The sequence below is a fragment of the Myotis brandtii genome, unplaced genomic scaffold, assembly GCF_000412655.1.
Source record: "Myotis brandtii unplaced genomic scaffold, ASM41265v1 scaffold1470, whole genome shotgun sequence".
Taxonomy (NCBI): domain Eukaryota; kingdom Metazoa; phylum Chordata; class Mammalia; order Chiroptera; family Vespertilionidae; genus Myotis; species Myotis brandtii.
The window spans coordinates 404,548-413,467 of record NW_005355293.1 but is presented as its reverse complement, the minus strand read 5'-3'; the positions used below and the strand labels follow the sequence as shown (position 1 = coordinate 413,467).

The window sequence follows — 8,920 nt, the reverse complement described above, 5'->3', positions numbered from 1 at the left end:
TTTATTCTACATCTATTAAATGTTTTCTATACCACAAATATAACTTATCATAAAAAAGGAAGGCAACATGGCCATGGAAGTATTTATTTTTATTTGTTGACAAGAGAAATGTTAATTGTGTAAATGCAATTCAAAACTGCAGTTACCACCAAAAAATAAATAAAATTGATCATAATCATTGGATTCCGATAACTTTCTGTGAATCACTACATTATGCCTAGCTTATACTGAAAGAAAAATAAATAACAGCCAATAGCTTTTATAGAATACACAATAGATATATTAGTTCTTCTAATGCAACAGGGAACTGTTCCAAGGCCAATGTGAGACATTGAAATCAAATAAAAACTGAGCTTCCTTATAAAAACTTTATTGTTCCCAAAAATTACAGATCACAAGATAGTTGCTGCTCGTTACTTACATATGGCTAAATAAATTCCAGTAACTAGCTATGGGATTAGCTCTCCAATGCTTGATAATTTACCTTATTTGTTTCAGGGATTTTGAGGTTTGGCCATTCTGCCTTGTTTCACAAAGTACATTGGGCCTCATTTTATTGCCCTTTCCCCATTTCTTCTGCTAAGCTCAGGATGAGCCCAAAGGACTAAAGTAGCATCCTGGCTATTTGGTTAACATGCCCCAAAGGGGTGTGTTTTAGGGATAAATCTCCAATAAAATATGTTTCAAGGCTATTTTTGAGCTAGGCTCTGCTGAGCCACCTCCTAGGAACTCTTCACATTTCGTCATTCTTGGGAAAAGGGATCCTTGATGCCTAAAAGTGATGATTTCCCCATTCTACTAATTCTGGCAATAACCATAGGGAGCCTTATCTGCAAATAGTAATACTGTTGGACTTGGAAGTTAACATGGAATAAGATGTACAAGTTGGACATCTTATCTTTTGGCAAAGAAAACTTCTTAAAGCTTAGCCTTGGTTACTCCAAGAGTGCACATTCCTCTTTTATCACCATGCAGTGGACTGTAAATGACCTAAAAGCAACTTTCTAAATATAGTATTTGAACAAACTTCTCAGTACCTGACCAATAAGGATTGTTAGGAAGAACAGTTACAAAGAAGACAAAAACAGCTAAATTTTAGTGAGGTTTGTGAGTTGTCATGTGAAACAAAAATCTTACATCAGGGAAATTATTTATAAATACCACATTATTTCAAGTAAAAATTTAAAAAGTGACTTTAATAACTTCTCGTGGGAAGATCTGAACTTAACTGTCTTCTACCTGGTAATGAGGAAAATTTGGGAGGACAGTAAAGCAAGTACAACTTGAAAAGTATGCGATCATGGAGAGCCGCCTTTAATTTTGCTTCTTATAAATAAGTGAACGACTCAGAAGTTTTCCACACTCAACAGTGTGTAAGCTCTGTTTTGAAAGGTGGAGTCTGATAATCAAAAAATTTAATTCTGGCTGGGCTACAGTGGCTCAGTGGTTGAGCATTGATCTATGAACCAGGAGGTCACAGTTGGATTCCCAGTCAGGGCATGTGCCCAGGTTGTGGGTTCTGTCCCTAGTGTGGGGCCTGCTGGAAGCAGCTGATCAAAGATTCTCTCTCATCACTGATGTTTCTTTCTTCCTCTCCCTCTCCCTTCCTCTCTGAAATCAATAAAAATATATTTTTTTAAATGTAATTCTCATGGAAAATGATTTTTTTCAGGTTGAACACAGCCTATTGGCATTTGAATAATGATCATTTCATATTAATTTCCTTGTTTTTATTTGTTTATTTGTTTTGTAGGAAAAAATCAGGTAGCCACCCATGAACCATTCAGATATTTTATTATTTATTTATAACACTTTAATATTTTTTTGAATTGTTAAAATTTTATTTTCAATGCATATGTGTATGTATGATTTACATAAATATTATTGCTCTATTATGCTATTTCTAGCTTATGCTTAGTGATGGGGAAATGTGTTATTATTGATAGGGATCATGTAAATTGAACTATAACTTATTATTTGGAAATTTTAAGCATATACAAACATTAAAAGAATAGTATTAGAAATTATATCTTCTGCTTAGATTCAGTAATTGTCATTTTATAATATTTGCTTTGCTTCTCTGTTCTTGGCCCATCTCTCTCTCAGTCTCTTTCTCTCCATCTCTCCTTTCTCCCGGTACACACACACTTCTCTTTTGAATAATTTGAAAGCAAGTTGCAGACATCATGACACTTTATTTCTAAGTCCTTCACCATAAATATTGAAGGTGTAAGGAAATTCTTCTTTTAACTATACCATTATCACAAGAAATAAAATTTAGAAGTCTTTCATCATAAAATTTCTGCCTACAATTATATTACACAATTGTCCTTGAAATGACTTACTTTGTTAATAGTGATCCAATGAAAATGTACTCACTAGATTAGGTTTTTATATCTGTTTAGGCTCTTTTAATCTAAAATGTGGGTGTGTTTTTTTTCCCCTCTATGACACTGAATTTTTCAGGAATTCAAGAGCATACTCCGTTATGTATTTGTGATAGTTATTATAGTTATTATTCTCAAGTAATTATTTTAGTGCAGCAAGGTTAATTCTCAAATCATCTTTATTATCATCTTTGCATAAAATATTATTTTAAACTTTAATTTCCATGGAGCTCTCCTTTAGTTATGTTTTTCATTTACATATTTTTGTGTATGTGTTGTAAAATAATTTATTTTTTTCTTTTAACAAAAGGATTTGTTGGCTATACTGCTTATTAGGTTATTTGTGGGTTCTACTGACTTTTGGATTCTGAGGACATGAATAAATTTGACCTTCATTTAAGGATTCCATGAGCAATCCCTACTGTAGACATCTGCCAATAAGCTAGCCTGTAATAATAGTATGAGAGTCAAGGTCTGTGGAAAATCCCAGCCTAACTTTTCCCCACAGTGACCAAACTGAAGCTGAACTACATGGTATGTTCCTCTGTTGCCAAAATTGCCAACTCAGAAGTAAATCTGACTAAGGAGCTTTACTTAGTATCCCTCTGTGAACCTGTCAACTCTGACAGTAAGAATGTAATAAAAATGATATTTATCGCCCTAACTGGTTTGGCTCAGTGGATAGAGCGTTGGCCTGCAGACTGAAAGGTCCCAGGTTTGATTCCGGTCAAGGGCATGTACCTTGGTTGCGGGCACATCCCCAGTAGGGAGTGTGCAAGAGACAGCTGGTCGATGTTTTTCTCTCATCGATGTTCCTAACTCTCTATCCCTCTCCCTTCCTCTTTGTAAAAAATCAATAAGATATATTTTAAAAAATGATATTTATCTAAGAGCCTGCAGACTGAAAGGTCCCAGGTTTGATTCCGGTCAAGGGCATGTACCTTGGTTGCGGGCACATCCCCAGTAGGGAGTGTGCAAGAGACAGCTGGTCGATGTTTTTCTCTCATCGATGTTCCTAACTCTCTATCCCTCTCCCTTCCTCTTTGTAAAAAATCAATAAAATATATTTTAAAAAATGATATTTATCTAAGCCAAATGACAGTCTTGTAAGAAAGTTGTTAGCAGCCTAGGGCAGTGAGCATCTTGATGCAGTAGAGGTCTAACTTCCATGCAATATAGATCCTGTCTCCAATTTTATCCTGTTCCTGCTCGAAGCCCTTTTTAACCCTTACTCATTCTTCTTTTGGCTCTGCATCATTGGACTGTCATCATCCTTAGGTTTTAGATTCCTTCATTGCCTCCTGTTCTATCACAGTGTCATCATTATCCATCAGGGAAGCTCCGTCTCTCAGACAACTGGCAAGACGAGTTCATTCATCTGATTTGCTTTAGATCTTGGCTCATATGTTGATTTGACAGATGATTCTGAATAACTGATGATTTTCTTTCAAACTAGCTACCATGTTTAAGAGACAACTCTGAACCATCACTGGTACTTAGCTTTGGTTCTTTCTATGCCCTCACCAACCTGTGACCCTTATCATTCTCATCCTCACCTCCCCTTGTAGTCCATCATTGGTTTAATTGTACCATCCAAGATAGAAGGAAATGCATATATATGTTTATAGAAGTGAGATATCAACCAAAAGAACTACTCCAGAAGGTGCCCCCCTTAAAAATTTAATACCACCTTGTGCCACAGGCCAGTAACAAGAAAGAGCAGGAGAGAGAGCAAACTTCATCTGTTTCTGGGCAAAGTGCATGCCTGCTAAGAGGAAAGAAACAACAGCTGTGGCAATTCCCAGCCATTGCCAGGAACAGCCTACTCCCCATGCCACAAACCTCCCTGAACCAATGCCAAGCCCTTTCCCGCTATCCCTGTCCTGGACCCACATTCCTGTTATTCACTTCAGGCCCCACCCTCAGATCCTCTTATAAAAGCCTAGGCTTTTCTGACTTGACCAACCATCCCAGATACCTGCTAAAAGAGGTAAGTGGGAGCTGAGAGAAGGTGAGGGCCATGGCAGGGGGTTCACATCACACATTTGGGGAAAGGCTGGAGGAGGATTCTAGGCTTCAAAGAACATAAGTCTCAAGGGAAGTAAGGTGTGCAGATTCTCCAATTATTTCCAGAATTATAGAAGGGTATAAATGTCACTAAGATCAATTTATTCCCAAGGGACTAGCCAAAGGGAAAGACAGGAGGGAGAACAGACATTTTCTGAATGTCCTCCCTCTGACCACATTTCTTTAATGATCTCTGATTGCTTCTTCAAGTCACGGACACGATGCTGCCTCCCATGGCCCTGCCCAGAATGTCCTGGATGCTGCTCTCCTGCCTGACGCTCCTATCTCAGGTGCAAGGTGAGCTTTCTCTGCCTGTAGCACTGGGTTCCCTGTGAACGCTCAGAACCAAGAAGACCAGGAAGCCTCCTGTGTGGCCCATGTGGCAATGGTGAGGTATAGCCTCACCAAGTGAAACTGTTTGCAATTCCTCCATCATCACTCCTTCCCTCAGGGCAACTCAGGGTGGGAGGCACCACAGTGGTCCTTTAACAATGGAGTGAGATGGTTTTCATTTTGTGAGTGGACTTTAATTTATATTGACAGGTGAAGAGAGGAAGCATGAAGGGTCAGGGGTGAGATAAGCACAAGAATGATTGGAGGACCCGGAGTGAGAACAGTCAGCTCAGAGCGGGGGAAGTGTTGGACTTTTGGATAAAGGGGAAGAGTAGAACAGGAAGAGATGGTCCTTCATTTAATGAGGCTGGTTCAAGATCAAGCTATCCACTGATGAGGTAGTCAGGAGTTGGCGTCACTTCCCCAAGCACTTGCCTCACAGATACTCCCCAAGGTCACTTCCCAACAAGCATTTACACTCTTCATTTCACTCCATCCCTCTCCTTTATTCCCTTCCACCCCAGGTGAAGATACCAAGGAGGAGTCTCTTCCAAAGATCAGCTGTCCCAAAGGCTCTTATGTCTTTCGCTCCCACTGCTATGTCTTGTTTAGGACAGCAAAAACCTGGCCTGACGCAGATGTGAGTAGATGCATTAATAGTAAGAGGTGATAAGGGAAAGTGCATTAGAGGGACAGAGGTCTGCATTCTCCAGTGTTTCTTGGGGGTGAGAGTGAGCACCCTCGTCTTTTGCACAGACTCCTCTTCTCACCTACATTCACCCTGCACTTCCCCCACTGACATCTCAAGCTCCTCCTCAGTGTCTTCCTTCCCCACACAGTTGGCCTGCCAGAAGCGACCTTCAGGATCTCTTGCGTCTGTGCTCAGTGGAGCCGAGGCATCCTTCTTGGCCTCTCTGGTTAAGAAAAACTTGAACAACTGCAATTACGTCTGGATTGGGCTCCATGATCCCACAGAGGTGCGATAACATCTCCTATCTGTTAGCTTTCTAGCTGCTATTGTTGCCCAGGCCTCCTCCCTGTCCCATGTGCCTCTGTGGGAATCTGAGGCCTGGAGCTCAGAGATTCTAGGGCTTATTTGGGGTAAAGGTAGGGCATTGAGCTAAGGTTTGTGGAGGATCCTAATTTCCAGTTGAAATTAATCTATCTCTTGTCAAGCTTTTTTTTTTCTTCACATGAAGCCTTGTGATTTAATATTCTGAGTTTACTGAGTCTACACAGAGTTTGCTGAGATAAGAAGCATTTCCCCCTTTAAGACAGATATTGTCTTTGAGGTTTAGAGGGTAATGGCACATGCACTATTTATTGTCCAGCCAATAACGTGTTACTCTCAGTGGAACCATTGGTGTTTGTGATTATGGCTTTGGAATTGGATAATAAGAGCAAGTTGTTAAGGAGAATTTCCCAGTGGAGAGCTCTGTGGCAACATCTGGAAGAGCAGACCAAATGCCAGCCTGCTGAGGAGGGGATCAAACCTCCACCAGAGAGGGCTATGCAAAAATTCCAACAGCCATTCAACCTTACCTGGCCACATTCTCTACTATCTAGGGCCAGGAGCCCAATGCAGATGGATGGGAATGGAGTAATAACGACGTGCTGGATTACACTGCCTGGGAGAAACACCCCGCCAGCATCTCAAAGCCTGACTATTGCGGGAGCTTGTTAGGAAGCTCAGGTAAGAGACAGCGGAGCTCCCTTTTTGCCAGCCTTTCCATCCCCTTTTCCCCTGTTTATGGGTCTGAACTTCAGGGAATCCTTCTTAACAATGTTTGTTTGTCTTCTCCCCATCTCCTCTCATCTCTCCTTTCTTTGGGCCTCCTTCCCCTCAAGTGGGACCTTGCTGGAGATGAGGGAGGGGTTTTGAGTCCTAGGCCAGAGTCTGGGCTGCCTCTCTGTGGGTAACACACTCCACCAGCCCCATTCACTTTAGTTTTTTTCTCTCTCTCTCCAGGATATCTGTCATGGAAAGATTATGACTGTAAAAAGGAGTTACCCTATATCTGCAAGTTCAAGGGTTAGGTCAGGTGGGAACCAATGACCCGAGTTTCATAAATAGCTCATCATGGACATGGGACCAAGTGAGAAGATTCACCCAGGAAGATAATATTCTTCCCACACTTCAAACCTGACCACCTCATCCTGACCTTCCCTCCTCCCCACCCTCTTTTCAGGCTCTGCTCAGAATTATGTAACATGAATTTTGATAGAGTGATAATAAAAATTTAGTCTGTTATTTCCTGTCTTGTGTGCTTTATTATCACTGAAAGACAGAGAAGAAGAGGTAATTGGTGGGAGAGGAGACTTTGTGGGTTTTAATTCTGCCCAATTTTACCCCATCCCTGTAAAAATGACTAAATATACATCCTATGTTTGTGATGAAGTGTGTTGGCCCTGAACGTGTAGGATCTAGGTGACATATAAAGACATTACTCACTCACAGCCCTACTGCTCACACATTCCCAAAGGCCAGTTGGAATGACACAACCAGCCCTTGTACTTCCTATACTAATTAGATGAAGCAACTGGTTTATTAATTTTTTAAAGTTCTTTTTAAATTAAAAAATTCTGATCTCTCATGAAACTACAATGAATAAATACAAAAACTGGATAAAATATAATTAATTAAAGTACATACCTTTTTGTTATTAGTTTACACAGATATAAAAATAATGTCAAATTGCTATAAAATTTTCCAATATCTTTTAATTTCTACACTTATGATGCGCTGCACAAAGGGATGCTTCCCATCCTGGGCTGGATGCCGTGGGATGGCATGAGATCTCATCACACTGCTCAGTAAGGGGTGCGATTTAAATTTTTTGAATTGCTTATTTCTGGAATTTTGTATTTAATATTTTTCAGACCACGATTGACCATGGGTAACGGAAACCTTAGACAGAGGAACTGTGGGTAAAGTAAGGGGAAACTACTGGACATAAAACTTGACATTATAATCAATTGGGAGTAAAGGATATGAAAAATGATGTAAGCCTTCTCTTTTGTCTGGAAATAAGAAATTATCATATTACTACTTGAAGAAATAAAAATATAGGCATTTCCAGAGAGGGGTGTCGCTCCAAATTTGGCAAACTTCAAGTCAAGAATCACTCACTTTCTTATAGTTAGTTTGCTATTGACACCTGACTTCATAAAATATCATTCTTCCAGTTTTTCTTGTACTTTTCTTTGGTTGTACTTTTTAGGTTCTCTTCGCCAACTTACTTTGTGAATGGTCCTTTGTGCTTTCCCTTTGTCCAGATAATTATGTAACTATGGCCCGGTTATTCTCATCACTGTTCTCCTAAGGATGTGTTAGCCAGTGATGGCGAACCTATGACACGCATGTCAGAGGTGACAGGCGAACTCATTTTTTTGGTTGATTTTTCTTTGTTAAATGGCATTTAAATATATAAAATAAATATCAAAAATATAAGTCTTTGTTTTACTATGGTTGCAAATATCAAAAAATTTCTGTATGTGACATGGCACCAGAGTTAAGTTAGGGTTTTTCAAAATGCTGACACGCCGAGCTCAAAAGGTTCGCCATCACTGTGTTAGACCTTATGATATTTAACTTACCTGGAACTACTACAAGGCCACCTACCATCCATGTTCTGGGTCTATAAACCATCTGGCTGCTCAGCAACTTCTTAAAATGCCAGAAAGTCATAACCAGGTTTTTGCTGCCAGCCATTTCCTGAGAAAGAAGTACTTTCTGACTTTAAATGAAAACAATATGAAACATCATTGCAAACAATCATTAGAATTTTAAATAATTTATTTAAAAGAATATTTATGCTCTGCCAGTGTGGCTCAGGTGGTTGGAGCATCATCTTGCACACCCAAAGGTCGCTGGTTCAATTCCAGGTCAGAGAGTATACCCAGGCTTTGGGTTCAATCCCAGTCAGGAGTGTATGGGAGGCAACTAATTGATGTTTCTCTCTCCCTCTCTCTCCCTTTCTCTCTTTAAAAATCAATAAACATATCCTTGGATGAGGATTAAAAATAATAATATTGCCCTGGCCTGTTTGGCTCAGTGGATAGAGCATCGGACTGCGGACTGAAGGGTCCCAGGTTTGATTTCGGTCAAGGGCATGTACCTTGGTTGCGGGCAC

At 40.0% G+C, this 8,920-nt stretch overlaps 1 protein-coding gene across 1 annotated transcript; it reads left to right on the top strand.

Moving 5' to 3' along the window:
- Nucleotides 1-4,362: 4,362 nt before the first annotated feature.
- Nucleotides 4,363-7,038, top strand: LOC102244794 (lithostathine-like). The gene is made up of 6 exons (XM_005861307.2): nucleotides 4,363-4,377; nucleotides 4,665-4,751; nucleotides 5,312-5,427; nucleotides 5,627-5,764; nucleotides 6,354-6,480; nucleotides 6,757-7,038. The coding sequence occupies exons 2-6, from the start codon at nucleotides 4,676-4,678 to the stop codon at nucleotides 6,822-6,824; spliced, it is 525 nt and encodes a 174-aa protein (XP_005861369.1). The 5' UTR covers nucleotides 4,363-4,377; nucleotides 4,665-4,675; the 3' UTR covers nucleotides 6,825-7,038.
- Nucleotides 7,039-8,920: the final 1,882 nt, after the last annotated feature.

Excerpts from the sequence above, each read along its gene's own strand:
- LOC102244794 (XM_005861307.2), top strand. The coding sequence starts at position 4,676 with ATGCTGCCTCCCATGGCCCTGCCCAGAATGTCCTGGATGCTGCTCTCC. Across the intron at positions 4,752-5,311 it reads GCTCCTATCTCAGGTGCAAG|GTGAAGATACCAAGGAGGAG; the intron begins GTGAGCTTTCTC and ends CTTCCACCCCAG. Across the intron at positions 5,765-6,353 it reads GGCTCCATGATCCCACAGAG|GGCCAGGAGCCCAATGCAGA; the intron begins GTGCGATAACAT and ends TCTACTATCTAG.